Source organism: Chaetodon auriga, chromosome 4, assembly GCF_051107435.1.
Source record: "Chaetodon auriga isolate fChaAug3 chromosome 4, fChaAug3.hap1, whole genome shotgun sequence".
Classification (NCBI taxonomy): domain Eukaryota; kingdom Metazoa; phylum Chordata; class Actinopteri; order Chaetodontiformes; family Chaetodontidae; genus Chaetodon; species Chaetodon auriga.
In genome coordinates this window covers 21483044-21502500 of record NC_135077.1, presented here as the reverse complement: position 1 = coordinate 21502500, position 19457 = coordinate 21483044, and the positions used below count along the sequence as shown (strand labels likewise).

Genomic DNA, 19457 nt, shown 5'->3' with positions numbered 1-19457 from the left:
GTTGGTTTTATGTGCACGGACACAATGTCCATGTTAATAACCAGCGTTTACGGGAGCGCCGAGCGATGTCGCAGAACAGAGGAGTGATTGTTCAGCGGGTTAGTTTGCAGTTGCTGTTTATCAGAGGGGTCAAGGCTGGTGGTTATTGTTTGAGTGCAGCCACTGGTCCTCTGCTGCACGTAGATGACTGTAATGAGCAAAAGGTTGCCCTCGCTGATAACTGTCAGCAAACCAGAGTGTCACCGCTCACATCAATCATTTCTCTGGCTGCTCAATTCACCCCTTTGTGCCCGTTCTTTCTTCTTCTCTTCCTCTATTTTCTGTCTCTTTTTTTTCCCAGTCTTTTTATTACCCTGCAATTACTGCTTATCTGCAGTGGTAAACTTGGCCCCTTCACTTCCTTATCTCTCTGCCTGGGCAGAGCAAGGGTCTCTTGAGTAAGAAGACAGGGAGGACAGACAGAGGAGGAAGAGAGAGAGAGCTGAAAAAAAAGAAAAATCGAGCCGAGTGGAGGGAGACTTCAAGCAAATGAATGGGCAAGGTGCAGAAAGGAAGTAGGCTTTACTTATGACTTCCTAGCCTCCTTTCTCTTCTATAACCACAAGCACAATGTGTTTTCTTTTTATTTTCACTGTCAGACTGATAAAGAAATAGCTGAATTATATGGATAAACTTGTATTTGCTGAATAATATAGTTCGAGGTTGAGGAACCTTTTTCTTTACTTGCACTGAAATTATAAAAAAGTTGTTCTTTATTGAATTAACATCTTATATCTGTAACTTTATTTCATACATATTTGTAGACACATATTCAAATATTAACCCACGTTTTGCCATCAATGCTTGTATTCAAGCTCATTTCTTCTTCCTTGAACCATCCCCCATCATTCCCTTCTTTTACTGTGTGTGTGTGTGTGTGTGTGTGTGTGTGTGTGTGTATGTGTGTGTGTGTGTCACTTGAAGGGCCACTGGGGTTAGGGAGTAGACCTTGGCCTTGTGGTCTGACCCCAGAGAAGAGACTGGTGTCTGGGTCTGAATGCCCTGTCTGACCTCCCTGTCACAGCCTGAGTGTGTGTGTGTGTGTGTGTGTGTGTGTGTGTGTGTGTGTGTGTGTGTGTGTGTGTGTGCTCATCCACATGACAAGATGCCTTGCGTGTATATCTATGTGTGGTCTGTATATTTGCCCGTATGTCTTCCTGTGCATCTGTGCATGCAGGCACTTCCTTAAAGCCATGCTTGCATGCTTGTGGAAAAACTATTTATATATAACTATTTGGATGCATATCTGTGCTTCTCTGTGTCTTCGTTTGTGTGTGTGTGCATTATCCATCCCTCCCACTGTGTGTTGGGGGGCAGGGGGGCAGGGCTTTGGCCAGACGAGACAGAACTGACAGGTATTGATCATCGTTGTTCCAGTCAAGCAAAGACCCTCTCAAGCCTGTGTGCTTTAGGGAGATTCCTGCCTGCATCCAAGGGGAGGGAGGGAGAGAGGGACAACCACAATCAATGTCTGATCCTCCTCTTGGAGCGGCAGGGTCAGTCTGGATTTACCTGTCTTTTTGTTCCTGACTGACAGCGGGAAAATAAGACATGTCAGTAAATGAACATCCAAATGACAAAAACATCAAACGTCAATATTCATGTTTTTTTTCCTTATGCCTTCAGTCAAAAAAGACACCGAAAATAGAGGAAACTGTGATGACAAAATGCAGTGAGCTCTGCACAAAATCCTTCTGGATCTCTGCACAAAATTGGCGCTAGTTCTTATATTGACTTGAACTACAATAACACAAAACCACATCTCTCTGTGCTAATTGGCCTTATTGAAAGTCTCCTCATTTGTAACAAATAGTGCAAAGGAGTAGAGACTATGACATTCTTTTCAGGAGGGAGAGTTGCATACCTCAGTCTTTTCACCGAGTTGTCCTCTTAGCTCCACAGTCCCCCATTCCACCTCCTTGCCCTCACCCCTTCCACAGACAAATTGATTTGCAAGGGTCCAGAGCTGGCGAGCCCTCAGAGCACCACCTTTTTTGCATACAGAGCGCTGCGGGGATAGCACAATGACTTGGTCCAACAAAAGACGAGAGGAGAGAGGGATGATGAGAGAGGGAGAGAGAGGGATAGAGGGAGAGAGAGAGGGGGAGAGACAGGGGAAGGTTTGTACGGGTGGTGAGTGTTTGCAGGTGGGGGTTGGTTGCACCAGGCCAAACTCAGCAGGGTGGGGAGAGCTGGCTGGTTCAGAGGTCCACGATATCAACTAACACGCAGACACACACACACACACACACTCACACATACACACTCCAGTGCCCTCATGCCCCCAGCCCTCCCTCCTTGTCCCTTTATCCCTGTCTGGTTGGAAAGGTCAGTGCATGTCTGGGAAAAGGGGTCCCAGGATCCCCAAACCCCTCCATTCCACACACACATGCATGGACACACAGACACACATGAAACAGTCCAGTCCATTCATTTTTATGCTAATTTGCCATAACAGCAATACTGTACACACTGTAAGAAAAAATACACACATGGTAAAGTACATTTGGTTGTGGTGTGAGGTGGTCTGAGAGAGAAACGCATGTGGACTGGTCAACATCAGCATCAGCTTCCCCAGCCCCAGACAGTGCACCCCCCTATTGCCCCAGCCCCCACGCCCCCACCCCCCCTCATCCTCAGTGAAAGAAGAGAGTGAACACATTCAAATGGAAAACATAGTCCATTGTGGCCACTGTTTTGTCTCCTCAGGATGTAAATAGCTACACTGGCCAGCAAACAGAAATATGCAGTTGTAGCAACTGCAGATAAAAAACTCAGCCGCTGTCAGTGATGTCACATCCACTGCCATGTGACCAGTGGTGTTTTAGTTACACCTTTTTGCAACTTTACACCAAAAATGTCTGTATGTGCTTGTACAGTTAATGTGTTTCTGCTCTCTGGGCAACAGTCCACTCTACTCAACACTACAATAGAGTAGCAGCATGGATATGATAAAGTACTACATACACACAGACTGTGTGTGTGTGTGTGTGTGTGTGTGTGTGTGTGTGTGTGTGTGTGTGTGTGTGTGATCTGCTGTCTGGCTCTCTTCCTTTTCCCCTGATGCCCCTGAGACACCCCATGCAAGCATACACACACACACACACACACACACACACACACACACACACACACACACAGAGTCTGCAATAGAGAGGGAAACCCTCTATATCCTCCATGAACCTCTCGACCTGAAGCCCTATACAGCCTACCAGGACAGGGAGGGAAAGAGGGGGAGATGGGGGAGGGATGGTTGCGAGGAGGGAGAGACCGCAGGCCCAGCTGGGTTGGGGGAGGAGAATAAAAACCTCCCTCACCCTCTGCTCTCTGACCTGCTGCTTGGAGGAGGACTTGCCATGTCTGGTCCACTACATGGCTGTGGACGAGTTGTCCAGCACTTTACTCAGTTCAGCTACACTGTGATTTGCTGCAAGAGACGTTGACTTCACCCTTATGTCTCCACATTTATTGCAAACATCCCACATCCTGTAAACACAGTTTAGATGAAAAATTACGAGCTTTGCGTTTTACTAGAACTACTGTGGATGAAATTCAGACCTATCTGCTTATTCTTGGATGTAATAAACAAATACTACAAAGGTACACTGAGCAGGTTTTTCAACCCCACCTCAACATTGCTAACAGACAGGAAGTCTGCACAAACATGAGCTACATGTTTAGTTTGTATGACCATCGAGCTATTTTGAATGACACATGACAGTTTTCATACATTTGTATGATTGGATTTTTGCATTCTTTCCTGCATTCACGGGTTGGCTGTTTGCTGTAATTTGAATACATAGTGGCACATGTTTTGAAATCAGTGTATAAATAAAGAGGACACCAGGGGAATAACAACTCTTTTCCTTTGACTCCTCTCATTTTCTGCATCTCTCCCACCACAACTTCTGCTAAACAGTCACTCAGTATTACTAATTCTGTGTGTCTCAGTGCAGACCTTTGCTTTCCTGTGGCAGCAAGCTCCTAACTGACCTTTTTTCCCTTGGTGCAAAGAAGGAGGAGGAGTCGACTTCAAAATAATTATTGAGGTGTCAAATTTAGAAGCCCTAAAAAATGGTGATAGACAAGGAACAGAAATTAACTTAACACCATGGAATTTTGCTGTTAGACTCATATGATGAAAAACAAACAGGAGATTTATGCTACACTATGCTGTCAAATGTACACCAAAAGAGATGATCAGACTGAGAAAATAAAAAGGCAAAAATCAGAAATGTATTTGTCCATAACATCCACCAGCCAGTCAGGCTTGTCGAGAGGATGTTGAATAGGTAACCTTGGTTACAAGGTGATGCACAATCATTATGCTAGGTATGTACCCAGGTTCATACTCCATAGCTCTGTCTTGATAGGCAACATTACACTGTACTTCATGATATCCTGCAATATACTGACTGTATCTCTTGTACTGACAGTGTGCTGCTAACCCCCAAACATGTAACCCTCAGCTCAACCTGAAGATTATACCATTGCAGAGGTTTGTATGCACTTACAGAGACTGCAGTCCTGTTTACACTTGGTATTAACATTCATCTTGTGTGATCGGATCACAAATGCACAGCTCTAAATACGTCACTTCACACCTGACATTACATCTCCACGTGTCGAGCGGCCACTTGTGATCAGATGTCACTTCCCTGCTTTATATAGAAATAAACACATTCATCATTTCCATTTTTCAAAGGTCAAACGCGCTGTTGTTTTTAATCAATGGCCCGATGGAAAACAGACAGCGTGTTTCGTGAGTTCACCACCCATGAGTACACATTTTAGCTGTCCTTTTTCTTGTTTCACACTTTAATATGACGCCAGTGGTGCCAATGAGTATGTGCTTCTGCTCACACAGAGGTCAGTTGAGTAGGCTGTGTTCGATGTGGCTCAGACCATCTCCAAATGCGGCCTGAGCGATTGGATCTCAATGCGTCCTCAGTGCGTCTTGGGTGCATTCACGCCTGTTCTTAGGGCTGTCCACCTGTGATCGGATTACCCGAGACGCTTGTTAATGGCAGGTGTAAACAGGGCCGAAGCTGCTGGCTGTTGACTTCAGCTTGAAAAGAGTCATCTTCTTCTTCTTCTTTTTCATCTTCTTCTTCATTGAATCTGTATTCTGAAAGAAGATGCCTGGAGGGAGAAATGTACAAAGTGACATGGACCCATGTCGAGGACGAACACACAGATAAGTCACAAAGAAAGACAATGAGAGCAGGAGAAGGTGAAGGCTGTGTTGTGTCTGAATAAGATGTTTTTCTGTGACACTGATGGAGTGCCATCGCTTTATCTGTTTGTCTGTGTGTCCATGTGTCCATGTGTCCATGCAAGAATTTGTGTCTTTGCGTGTGTGTGTGTGTGTGTGTGTGTGCATTTAAGTGTGTTGTTTACATATTTACACATCAGTGCTTTCAGCAGGTGGGGCACAGGGTCATCCTTCACCTAGTCACACACACACACACACACGTACACACACAGTGCTGGTCCTGCCCCTGATCTGGGTCAGGAGAGACCCCATTCAGGTCCATTCCATCCCCCAGAACCCCCTGCTGCTTCTGTGCTCCATCCCTATCCCAGCAGCCTCTCACTCCTCCATGCCAGGGATTGTTTCCAAAGATTAGACTTAATATGAATATCCATAAACAGAATGGGACTCCCAGACTGTGAAAGCTATCAAAGACATATTTGCATCTAATCCTCAAAGAACCCCCTCCCACCCCTTACAGAGAGCTCCCTACCCCCTTTTGGCCCCCCGAAAAAATCCTACTAAACCTCCCCCAAAAAAACCCCTCAAACCTGCCATCCCCCAGCCCCAGAAACCCTCCCCTCTTGCCCCCCGGACCATCCCATCCATTCCCCAACCGTTGGGCCAGACAAGACCAGACCAATTCTGTTGGGGATTATTTGGCTTAGTGATGAATAATGGATGACCATCTCCCCTCTGGCTCTCCACCACAGCAGCACCTCTCAATTGGCCTTGGCATCGAGCCATTCACTGGCCTGTCTGGATGGCTGCTTGGCCGGCTGGCTGGCTACCCAACCCAAGAGATCTACACGATGATTGCAATATTGGGAAAGTATGGACAGAATATTAGTTCTGAATATTCAAGAAAATGTTGATATTCATTTAGTCACATCTGTAATATGTGAGGGCACCGTGGAGGTAACCTAACTAATATCAATTAAGCAAGCAAAATTGTGGACTTCCTTCAGAATGTCATATCTTTTCATACTTTCATTTAAGTGGCTAATTAGTGGTTTAAAAATAATGAGGCAGTTTTCAGCCACAGAAATCTCTGATTGGCATTTGTCGCTTCACACACATTTGAAAGCGGATCTCTCTCCTTGAAATATTTACTATAAGGCTACTCACTAAAGATGAAATTACTGAATGCCTTTCAATGAATTAAAATATAAACTGATGGTCTTGGACACTAAGTAGACCATGGGGGCAGAGAGAGTGTTGTACAGAGCGTGGGAGAAAGGCCTGAACATTGTCCTTGCCCTGAAAAGCAAGGAAGCCACTCTTCTTTTATTCCTCCTCTCATCCTTGTTTTGCACTTTATCTCTTTTCATTCGCTCCGCTCTCCGTCTTATTTTCAATGGAGCACTTGGGGCCAAAGAGATGTCAGTGCTGTGGATACACATACACACACATGCACGCACACTCACGCACACACACACACACACACACACACACACACACACACACACACACACACACACACACAAGGACACACCTGGGCATAAGAGCGCCAGCTGAAAGGAGACAAGTTCATCCAAAGGGCCTGGCTAACAGTAACACAGGAGGGGCCAAGTCCCATTGTGCCCCAGGTCCGCTCAGAAGCTTCTTACCCCTCACTTTTCCTGAAGACAGACTCCCAAGGTGCAATTCGACAAGATGGTTTTTGTACACTCATTATTTGTGACCCTTTTTTGTCTTTCATTTTCTTGTTTTACGGCTTTGTTTGTTTGTTTCTTTCAGGCGAGGGTAGAGTAGCCTTGGGTCTTTTGACGACAGCTGTGCTGCCGAGCGCTGCATAGAAACAACACAAGCTCAGCACAATGACTGACAAGCGCTTTGTAGGACAGGAGGCCCACGATGAATGTGTCCCCACTAAAGACCACCGGTTGGCCCCATAAAGACCAGAATATTAGAGGCTGCTTGGTCCAAGACAGTCGACTGCACTCCTGTGACCCTCTGGAGTAGTTTGGACAACTGCAACCTCCATCCTGCAGGATGGTGATATGCGGACAAAAGCTCGAAAAATGCGTATTGAAGTGTTCACTGGACAGACTAATCGAAAACCAGAACAGTAAAGAAAAGGTGTGGATGAGGGTTAAAGCATGTGTTTTGAAGACTGATAAGTATGTGTGTGTGAGAGAAAGAGAGAGTAAGGCTTGAAAAGGGAACAGAAAGACCAAAGAGTATGTAAAATACCAAATATGGACGTGACACCAACTGTGTAACTCTCTCTGTGTGACAAACACACGCTTAAAGTAGATCCTGACATTACATAAAAACTGTACATACTGCAGGCAGTAGGAATATGTGCAGGGTGTAATAAGGGCAGTCTGGCAAGTCAAGCATGTGACCGTGGCCCTGCAGTCCTCCCCCCACCCTGCTCTCGTTGACCCCTGGGCCTCAGGAATGAACCAGGAGTGAACCAGGAGTGAACCAGGAGTGGCGCGGCAATTCTCAGAAACTTCCAGAAACTTCCAGAGCCCTCTCACCCCTCATCCTCGACAGGTCTTAGCCCCTGTTACCTCTGTAACAGCTGGAGAGGCTCAGAGAGCTCTGCTGGCCCCCACAGGGAAGGTCAGTACCGTCATATACACCTTTAAGACACGCTCACACACAGAGGGACACACATGTGAGAATACATTTAAGGTAAATACAAATAAGAAAGAAGGAAGGTAAATGGAAATATGAAAGAACTATACATGTGAACAGGATACAAGCAGGACTGTAGATTTTAGAAACGGTGAGATCAAACCCTATCAGCAAGTAAACTATGGTCAAGGTGTTGTTAGGTTTTTGCAAATAAAACTTGGTAAAGGTTGGGGAAAGACAGTGGTCATGGTCGAGTTAAAGAAGTGAGCATTAAAGGGGAATGTCAAAATAATTTAGTATTGTAATTCCATTAAGTTGACGGACTTGCAGGAAATAGACTTAGTTGTTAAAACTGAAGCAGCATCGGTCAAGATATTCACACTTCTAGTCTCAAGTATAGATCAAGGCCCTAAAACACTACATTTTCTATTGTGCACCTCAAAAGCATCTTTCGTGAGACCCCCCATCCCCAACCCCAAAGACATTTTGGATTGCCCATCAAAAATGGTGTAATTGTTTTTAGTTTACAAGCTATAAATGATGTATTTCCTGAATTACTGCCCAGCTTTAACTGATACTGAAATGCAACGGCTTAAAGAGGCCAGAGGATGAACTTTGCCTATTACTTCACAGGACTGTAAACAGACGCCCTACTGTCTCCCACTGCACACACAGCGTACAGCTCACTCACACATAGACACACATGCAGGCACACTTAAAACTACACACACGTCAGAGGGTACTGATAATATGACCCTGTTTTACTGGTCATATAAATTCTGCCGGCGGTGTTGCACCTGGAGAACACACACACACACACACACACACACACACACACACACAGACATACATGACGCAAAAATATGGCCATGAGCATAAACTAACGCAGCCATTTGCAGATGCATGCATGTGAGTGCACGCGCCCTCGTCTGTACATCTGTCTGTCCAACACATCCACGTGTAATAGAGCATAGCACACAGAAACGAACAGTGTTTGGCAGCGGTGGTTTTAACAGTTAGCACTCCGTGCCACCCTGAGCTCCACGCCCCACGGTTCAAGGTCAGATCAGCCGGTCTCTGGAATCTACTGCCCCTGCCCCGCCCCACCTCCCTCACCCCCTGACCCTCCCCTCTCCCCCAATCACCCATGCTCTGGAATGAGCCACCCCTGCAGTGTGCCAAAGGAAACCCCTTCAGCGATAGCCCAACCACATACTAACTGTACAGAGCAGGTAGTGCTGACCTGTGCAAGACTTTTTGGAATATCAGAAGTCTCAAAGGTCAGGAATGAAGGCAATACCTTAAGGCTCAAATCTGATTGCACACCATGAAACCAAAAGAGTCCACTTAATTATGGTCAGCGTAGTATTCAAGACATTCCTCCCCCCTCACCGCTCGCCCCCTGTCCTTTTTCGCTCTGGGGTCAAAGTTTTCACCTTATCTGGAAGCCATCAGCAGTACCAGTCCCACCTCTGTGACTCATTTAGTTGAAATTGTTGCACGTCGTTAAAATCCTTCTCTCTAGGTCTGAGAAGTAGGAAAAAGGAAAAAAAATCACGCACACAGACATTTAAAGCAATACTTCACAAGCGAGGTAATCCGGGTCTCTGCCAAGATTTTCACTGCCAGTTACAGCACATATTGTCTAGCGGGCAGACTACGACTCAGATGTTGTGAAGGCGAAAGAGGAGGAGGAGGAGGGGGGGGAGGAGGAGGAGGAGGAGGAAGGGGGATTCTGCTGTGATCCAGTTTACTATTTTGGCTGGGGCTTTCTTCTCGCTGTGTGGTCATGGCGGAGATCGACGCAGCCAGCAGGCACTGAGGACACTGGCTGGCCGCAGCCCGACACAGAAGCCACATGGCCAGAGACAGAAAGAGAAGGAGACAGAGTTGAGAGAGCGAGAGGTGTAAGGAGAAAGCCGAGCAGAGCTGGAAGGTGAGGAATGTGGGTGAGGTTATTCTGGTATTCTCTTTTATGTTCTCACATTTTCTCACCTTCCATCCCCCTCTCTTCTCCCTCTATCTTGTGCTCCTCAAACACTTCCTCCTCGCCCTTGCACTTCAACTTCAGCCTGACCAAACTTCAACTTAAACCTCGTCCCTCCATCCATCCCTCTGTCCCTCTTTTCTCCCTTCCCCCCCCCCTCTCTTTCCTCAGACAGACACAGCTACCCTCCTGGACGTTTCCTTTCTGCTGGCCTGCCCCAACAAAGGTGCTCAGTCATGTGAAACCTAATCTCCAGCCCCCCAAAACCTGACCCCTGACCCCTTCAGTCTTCACACAGCCAGAGGGGGAGGGGAGCCGGGGCAGGAAAGAGAGGCTTTTGGGAAAAGGTCACATTCCCGAAGACACTTTTGTGTACGCACGTGTGTGTGTGCGTCTGTGTGTGTGTGAGCGTGCATGCACCCAATCCATTATGTGGTTCGTGTTCCAGCATCAGCATGTGTGTTTGATTCAGTGTCTGCGTACAAAAGTGCGAGAGGGGAAATTTGCCTGTACACTCCTGTGCACTTCACTGCCTTTTAAGTTTTCATGTGTGTGCATGCATGCATTTGTACAGTAGGTATGAGTGTGTGCATGCATAGGCACACTGTATGTGCATGTTTGTGAGAAAGCACTTTCAGCCCCCAAGCGTCGCTGCCCATAGACAAAACACAGACTTTGTTTTCTAGCCGAGCCAGACCTGTGAGTCTTGTCTGGGCAGAGCTCCTCTCCTTCCACCCTACAATGGCAATCCTCAGATCTTTGTGTGTGTGAGTGAGTGTGTGAGTGTGAAACATAGTGTGTATATGTGTGAGGCACTGGGTGTCAGCTGTCCTGGGTGATTAGTGCTTTTATATTGTTCCAAGGAGCCGGACGAGGCCCCCTCTTCACTGCACCACAGCACAGCTGCAGTCTGCCTCTCCATCTCTGCTCTTCAGCCTTCCTCTACTCACTGACACAAGTGAGACGGGCTCGGGCCCAAGAAAAAATGAGCCTGAAACAGAGGCAAGAACTAGAGGAAGAGGACTGGACAAAGAAACGGAGCATGACAGAGTACATACAGGATATTATAGGGAATGAAGAAAAGGAGGGACAGGGGAGATAAAGAGGGATGATCCACTGACAGTTGACGCAAGGAGGAGACAGAAGCGACAGAGACGGAGGAAGGCTGAGGAACAGAGGGAGAGGAGCGGACAGGGAGAAGTGGCATATTAGGAGGATTAGAGAGTCGATTCAACGCGCTGACTCTCTCCTGGACAGGATTTCCCCAGCTATGCCTGGGAGGCCTCCCCTGCTTTAAACACATAGGCAAGTCAGGACAGAGAGAGAGAGAGAGAGAGAGAGAGAGAGAGAGAGAGAGAGAGAGAGAGAGAGGTGAAGTAGGGGAGGAAAAGCGAATGAGGGAGGGGGGAATCTTTATCTTTTCAAGAGAGCCTGTGAACTAGTTTTGATTAGCATAATGAACCAATAAATTCTTGCCCTTCAAAAGAGAACCAGTCTATCCCCCTAAGACTTCTCAGAAATGAGTGTAACAAAAATAACACTTTTCATTTTCTCCAATGTCTTGTTTTACAAATGAAAAACAAGCTTGATGAAGAAAACTATTCAAACAGGACTAAAGGCGTTATTCCCTGCACGGCAAACCTTTTGAAAACCCTCCTCTAAGTCAAAGAGCTGTGACTGTTGCCTTTACGAGTTAAGGACATGTGTCTACACAAGGAGGAAGAGGAGGGGGGGGACGGGGATGGTAGGCAAGGGCCAAGAGTCTGCTATGGGAAAAGTATGTCTGCTATGCATGGGTTGTTTGGTGGCGGGATTTGTGGGCCAGAGCATTGTTGCTCTCCTGACATTGAACTTGGGAGATCTGAGACAAGGGGGGGGGGCTAACCACCCTCCTCAACATTATAAGTGTGTATATGTGCAAGAACACACACAGGCTAACAATTCCTCGCTCCCAACACCCACCCAACCACCCCCACTTCCTTGCGACTCTGCTTTATCTTAACTGTCAACACCTGGCCTAAGCAGGAACCTCTCTCTATCTGTGAACTTTAATCTGGCCCTGCTAGGCAAACAGCGCCAGGCTCGGACAAGGAGAGCGATTAGTCTGTCACGTTGCCCTCCAGTGCTTCAGCAGGGAGAGGAGGAAACGGGGAAGGGAGAGGTCGGAAGAAAAGACAGAGAAAGAGAGATTGGGACATAGGAGGATATATAAAGGCAGATGCAGCAAGATGAAAAAAAAGACACAAACACACAAAGGAGGAAAAGAGACACAAAAACAAAGAAAAGGCTGAGGGAGTGGTGGTGTGGTACAAAAAAAGAAAGATGGGGTAAAACAGGCAGAGAGACAGGAGGAGATGGGAGGGTTCTGGAGATACAACGCAGACGCTTCACTGACCCGACAAGGCCACAGACCAGAGATATGGTGGTGAACTTCCACCGCCCATGACGGGTGACTCAGGCTGAGCCATGCAAACACACCTGGCTGCAAGACTTGCAAACAAATACACTCACAGAGGATTTAAGTGCATTGTAGTACACATTACATTTTCTGTGCGTGTGTGTTCTGGTGGTCCTCCGCATAGTTTCACATGGTGTTTCTTCAGTGAGACTGTGCGTATGCCGACTGCTATAAAAAAACCAAAGCACCAAATTCAGATATGTATGTAATACTTTTTATTTTTTTCAAGACAAAATGGCTGAGTGAAGAGAATAATGCAGACAACAGCTGAAAATAGAGTGGCATCTCCGTAACGGAAAAATAACAACAACGAAATCTGTAAGTCGAGCGAGAACTCATGAATGTCGGTCAATGACCTTTGGTCATCAAATAGAGAAATTAAGCCATCACGATTCATCAGGAGGGAGAAGAATGAACTGATTTGTTTTGCAGTGACTCTGTTCTGAACAGAGTGTGTATGTGTGTGTGTATATAGTCATAATAAATAACGTCAACCAATGCCATAGGTCGACTTCAAGTTCAGTTCAGAACAAATAGCTTGAGAGTAAATACAGAACACAGGATAAAATCAGGCTGAAAACTCAAATGTACCTCTGTACCATCAGCAATGATAACATGTACCAAACTTTTGTCTTCCTAGGATTTCCGTTATATTTAGAATATGCCTTGCATATGAGATGTACCATATTTAAATTATAAAGCACCATGGTTCTTTTGGCAATGAAAAAAAAAATTAAAAATAAAAAAACTGTAGCAAAAAAAAAAAAAAAATGCTTTTCATATTGATGTTGGATTGATTGCATATGACAAAAGGTCTTTTTCAAAAACGGCTGGAATGTTATCAGGTGGTACATGTTCAAGGACAGTAAAAAGTTGGCTACCGAGAAAACCCAACAATAGCTTGTATTACTGCATATAAAATGGCAGGAGAGAAAAATATATAAAACAAACTAAAAAGATATGTACAACCACCTGTTTTTACCTCATTGTGGTCACTCCAGCGGGACTGCCTGAAAAGGCCATCATATGACCTCTCACCCTTGGGGAACACCACAACATTTTCGTTTTCAAAAACATACTTATTTTCAAGCATACAAATTATTCACACTATATTATCCTGCCAAATTAAGAAAATATACGGTGGCAGCTTGTTGGGATTTTTTTCACTACAGAAAAAAAGGGTACATTGAAACCTTTAAAGAGTACAGGCAAAACAGTTAAAAATACAGGCTCCAACATAAATACTATAAGTGCCTACACTAAGTGAACATTAATTTCAAATACCATTCTAAATACAGGAAAAAAGTAGACCATAAATGTGTTTTGAACATAGGAACTTACATGAGTGTGCATTTTCCTATATGTTTTAAGTTCTCTCTATATATTTATATATCATAAATCTCTCCCCAATGCAAATCTTTGTTCAACCTGAAGACTTGTGTATAGTAAAGGCAAAAAAGATGAGAGACATGTTCATTACAATTCATTACATAGTGATCAAGTCCTGGATGTCACCAAGACAGAAAAGAGAAACAACGATAAACAAAAAAAATCGAAACAAAATTTAAATAAGGTTCTCCCCTAAAGATACTGAAGTGTTACTTTAAAAAAACTCAACAACACAATTTACTTATCTTTTTAAATCAAATTTGTAGATCTTTTCTCTTTCTGTACTGAGCTGTATATTTCTATAGTTGGTATGAAGCAGGATATTTCTATGGCGGTTCCTGCATTGATACCCCCGAGAGCCAAACTGATGTTTAGTTCTCAGGAGCGACATGGCTGGCAACAGTTTCTAGTTCAACTCTCTTCTTCTTCTTTTTTTTTTTTCTTTTTTGTTTTTAATGCAAAGCAATGAAACCACACTAATCCATCAGCATACTGTAAGAGCAAGTTTTCCCTTGAGCGTCCGACTGTAAACTGGGAAAATTGAACAGTGCACGTAGGTAGTCCCAGATCTGAAATCTGGTCCTCGTTTTATACTCAACCGACTGTACCTCCGATTAGAGAGACAGATACAGAATCCAAGGCAGAGTGACAAGTGCTATATCATCAACAGTGACAGGGGGGTGGAGATAGAAAATAAAACTACCACAATGAGGTCTCAAGCATGATAACTGAAAAGAACACAAAATGTGAAAATTTTACTCTTCAAAACTTGGAACGTGGAAGAGGTTCTGGAAAAAAATGTTTTGGCTGAATTCAGATTATTGACTTTCGATTTGGACTTCTATTTAAGATCGTTTCCAATGTGAGTTAATATTAAAAAAAAAAAAGGTTTCAGATTACTTAAGGGTTCTAAGATCTAATGCGGTAAAGAGAATAAGCGCTATAAAGACATAAACATTTGAATTGTAGAGACACCTGGCCAACCCACTCCCCACCCACTACCCTGACCTTCACCCGCCCTTACTCTCCGACACCCATCAAAACCCCCACCACCCAAAATCTGTCTGGCTTCGAACAACTAAAACCCACTCTTGTGGTCTTCAAATGGCTGCTGAATACACTGCCTGTCTGCTGACACTGAAGAAACATAATTCTGTGCTACTTACAAAAAAACCTGCAAAATTTTAATTTTCAAAGAAAATAAACACTCTGGAAAATTAAGAGCTTTAAGTTGGTTAAAACAACTCGTCAGACTACCCTCTCAGCACGGTACACACGTACCAGAAAACATAAACTCCTAAACCAAACTCTACACCAACCTCCTACCCCTTTGTAGCATGTAACATGCCAGTAAACAGAATCATAATCTGGAGAATAACAATATACAAGAGTCAGGCAGATAAATGATTTACCAGAGATACACATAATCTTTTTTTTTGTTGTTTTTTTTGTTGTTTTTTTTTTTGTTTCAGCTGGTTCCTTATGCTCCGCTAAGTCACAAAACGACAGGGGTCATACAGGTGCTTGATGCAAGAACCTGCTTATTCCATATGTGCACAAAAATGTCTTGTAATCTTCTCTATCTGAAACTCCGAGCTTATAGCAAAAAAGAGGATTAGCTAATGCAGGTAAAGTATCCAAGGCACTCTTTGTTGTCATTTCACACCATATTGTTAATTTCATTGCTGTTTGTCAAAGAAATATTTAATGGCGTTAGTGCCTAGCGTTTCATAGGCAGCCCAATTCTTATATACTATATATATCTCTTATCTCAATCTTGCATGGAAAATCTTTCACAAAGATCCGTTTTAAGTGTGACCCTGCTTGTCTTGATGTTTTGATAATATGACACTGTCTGCTATGTTTGAACACAAAACTGTACATGATATGTAAAACAGTATGTACTGTATGCAGCATGGGTTCTCATAACTAACTTCTTTTTTTTTTCACGTTGAAGAAACCAAAAGTATCAACAGCAACACATGTACAACCAAACCCACCAGCCAAGGACGATTTTCTCTCTAAGTAGCCAAAACACACCGAGCATGCTGTCCAGTTACAAAAAATACAAAACGTGTAAATTATTGCACAATAGAAAGGCTCAAAAAGTTTTGCGTTTGATGCAATAGTATTGCCCCAATGATGGATCATGCGTTCAGCTTTTTCCAGTCGGGGATGATAACAGGGCTGTACCGTGTACTAGTGTCTAACCCTGTTGTCCTTTCCCCTCATTTATTGGCTAGTTCGCCAGGGTCACTTTTTAGCCGGGGGAGCTGAGAGAGAGAGAGCTGCCAGCATGCTGCTCTTAGCCTACTCAGTCTTAATGTCATTAGCCAGAGGGCGGTCGCTGTGCCACTTCTTCATGTGTTTCTCCAGAGTGCTGTATACACTGAAAGGCATGTGGCAGATTTCACATTTGTACACGTCCTTGCCCATCTGTCCGTGGGTCTTCATGTGGCGGGTGAGCTTTGAGCTCTGGGCGCACGCATAGCTGCACAGCTCACACTTGTAGGGCCGCTCTCCAGTGTGACTGCGTCGGTGCACTGTCAAGTTGCTGCAGTTCTTGAACACCTTGCCACAAAACTCACAGGTGTCACTGCGGCGGCCGTCCTTGGAGCTCGGCCTGCCGTTCCCGTGAGGAGTGCTGGCTCCACTGCCGGTGCCGCTGCGTCCTGAAGCAACCCGTTCCCCGTCCAACTCGCCAGGCGGAGTGGAGAAGCGCAAGCTGCCATTTTCTGACGAGTGCTCAGATGAGGAGGCGAAAGGCGATTGTCTGGAGTCTCCACCTGTAAAGTTGATGAAAGGGTCCTTGAGTTGTCGTGAGGCAGCGTAGCCAGCTAGCCACTGGGAGTAGACGTTCTCCGTGTTCGGGATGGTGGGCGTGGGGGGGTCAAGGTCCTTCTCCACTTTGATGCGCTTGGACAGGGGACTGAGGGAGCCAGGGCTAACTCCTCCGCCCAACAGCTTCCTGGACAGGCTGTCAGTGGATAGAGGTCCCAGGCCATTGATGGTAGTGGTTCCATCATCTGCTCGGTCTGACTCCATGGCCGAGTCCTCATCACCAGGCTCTCGGGACAAGCTTCGGCGGTGTGGGTGCAAGGCGTCGCTGTTCTGGTGGTGACGGGCCCCTTCCAACCGCAGGCTGAAACGATAGTCATTCCTTACCCCTCCTTCTTCAACTCCAGGCTTACTCTCAACGTCCTCCTCCTCCCCCTCCTCCTCTTCTTCCTCCTCTTCTTCCTCCTCCTCTTCTTCTTCTTCTTCTTCTTCCTCCTCCTCTTCTTCCTCCTCTTCTTCTCCATTTTCAGATATCAGGCCATTGTTCTCACTCTTGAACTTGGCCACCACTGACTTGAGAGCATCTGTGGCACTGCCCACCAGATCACTGGTACCAGGCTCAGGGGAGCTTGCCGTCGAGAGGCCGTCGTCTGACTTGGCATTAAGCGCCGAAGACTTCTTCTGACAGTGCGTCTTCATGTGTCGTTTCAGTTTGCTGGCCTGGGTGCAGGCATGATTGCAGAGGTGACACTTGAACGGCTTTTCCCCCGTGTGGCTGCGCCTATGAACAATTAGGTTGCTCTGGAACTTGAAGGTCTTCCCGCAGAACTCACATGACTTTGCTTTGAGCGGTGTGCCCGGTTGGATCGCATTGGATGTGGTATTGGGGGTGGAGCGTGAGCCAGAAGGTGACTGAGAGGTGGAGAGGGGAGGTGTAGCCGAAAATGGAGGCTTAGAACCTGGCTGGAATGGCTGCAGCAGCCGTTGCATAGGGTTGGGCCTGTTAGGGGAGAGAGGCGGGGAAGCCCCAGTGGCATTCCCAGCCAGCTCACGTAGACGCCTAGAAAAGTCCATGGTCGGAGGGGCTTCTAATGGCACTGAGTTCAGCCTCATCACTCTGTCAAAGGCGCTGGGATGGTGGGTTGCCAGGGCCAGGTCATCAGGGCTGAGGTGGTGGCGTGGCGGCGGGCTGAAAAGCGGTGGGGTTCGGGGGTAACGGCCCTCACGAGGCGTGGATGCTGAATCCCTGCCAGACCCAGAGCCCGGCATCCTCAGGAGGCTGTAAGGACTGCCATCAGCCAAATGCACAGCATGAAGGGGAGGCTGGGAGGAGGCACAGTCACCCCCCATCCCAGGAGCTGCAGCCACGCGGGGGGTGAGGGGGCTGCCAGGTTCGCTCTCCAGATAGATGCGGAAGCCGTGGGTGTTCTGGGCATGTTGGAGCAGGAACCAGGCACTGGTGAAGGGCTGCTTACAGGTGGTGCAAGTGTAACTGCTGGGCTCATCTTTATCTGATAAAAAAAAAAAAAGGACACAGAGAGAAATCAAATTTAAAAGTGGCCTAGTAAAATGATGAACAACTAACAGATATTACACCAATACTATAAACTCATTCAAAATGGTTCATGACAGTTCAACGATGAAAGTGAGGTTTTAAAATCTGTCAAAAAATGTTCAGTAAGATCATCAAAAACTGAGGGAATGTGGCAGAATGTAGCAGCAAACCCATTTAATTTAACACTTTCAAAATATGGCCTCATTACATCGCTAATTATATCTGGCCAACATGACTGTGATTAGACTGAAGCTTGAAAAAGAGTTTAAAAATCCTGAAATGGTGCAACACGGAGATATAAATCTTCCTTTTTACTTCTGTCCTCATTAAGCATGACTGAATCTTAACACACTGCTCAATGCATTTTAAAACTGTTACCACAAAATATAAGATCCTGAACTTCATCATATGTGAAAGATTAAACATGCATTTTACACTTTTCAAACCAGCATTCACTTCCAGTAGGTGTGCGCTTAACAAAAGAATAAATAAAACAATAATGAGAGATAGCTCAGGCAGCAAATACACAATTTACACAGTTGAGCAGGCATAGGAATATTTCAAACAATAATTGACTTTCAATAGCACTTGCACACTGACCGGAGATTTGCCTGACAATGCACGCCTAATCTCGTTAAACACACTCATCTCCCCTCCAATACTATGTTTACAGAATTAGCTAGGCTAAAGTGGGACACGTATCTGATGCTGCATATTAATGCTGAATACAAATAAGAGGTCACATGTTAATAAATTGCACCATCGTTTATCACCAAAAACACACATTCACAGCAAAAAGACGCGAAAGGGAAAATTGTGTATGTGTTTGTGTGTGGGTGGGGAGGCTCCTATGAAAATGCATTTCATGCATTACTTTTCTATTTCTGATATTTCATGCTTTATGGATTTATTTAAATCCTCTCAGGTGAATAGAAAAAGGAGAAGAAGGGGAAAGCAGAAGTGAGAGATATGCAAAATAAGAAGCATCCGCCACTTGCAAATGTGCTCCCTCTTTCATCTTCTGGCTTTCTTATCCTTTCTTCTCTTTTTTCTTTTTCACTGGAGGGCATTTTTCTGAAGTCATTTGCAGACACCGAACCCACAACCATGGCTATACTGTGCTGGAGAGGGAGAACAAGGGAGAGAGGAAGATAGGCCATGTGCGTGTGATTGTGACTATGAGCGATCCCTAAGATGGTGGATGGACAGTCTTGCATTTCTTAAGCCTGCTGTGGCTGAGAGACAAAGGGGTTAAGAAGGGACAGAAAGAGAAGATGGCTGCTGTGAGAAAAGAGGGATGTTGTGGATGAGCTACAGAGAGAGCAGACTGGTGATTTGTGGTTCTCCTTTCTGTCTCATGTATCCACGGCCACCTTGGCCCCTTCCGAACAATCTCACTTAAAGAGCA

At 45.5% G+C, this 19457-nt stretch overlaps 1 protein-coding gene across 1 annotated transcript in view; it reads right to left on the bottom strand.

Moving 5' to 3' along the window:
* Positions 1-14145: 14145 nt before the first annotated feature.
* The window catches only part of LOC143320062 (BCL11 transcription factor A-like), a 34352-nt gene continuing 29040 nt past the window's right edge, over positions 14146-19457 (bottom strand). Inside the window, exon 3 of the mRNA XM_076729441.1 lies at positions 14146-18005. Within this exon, the coding sequence (XP_076585556.1) occupies positions 16027-18005 (1979 nt within the window). The 3' untranslated portion in view covers positions 14146-16026. The remainder of the gene's footprint in view (positions 18006-19457) is intronic.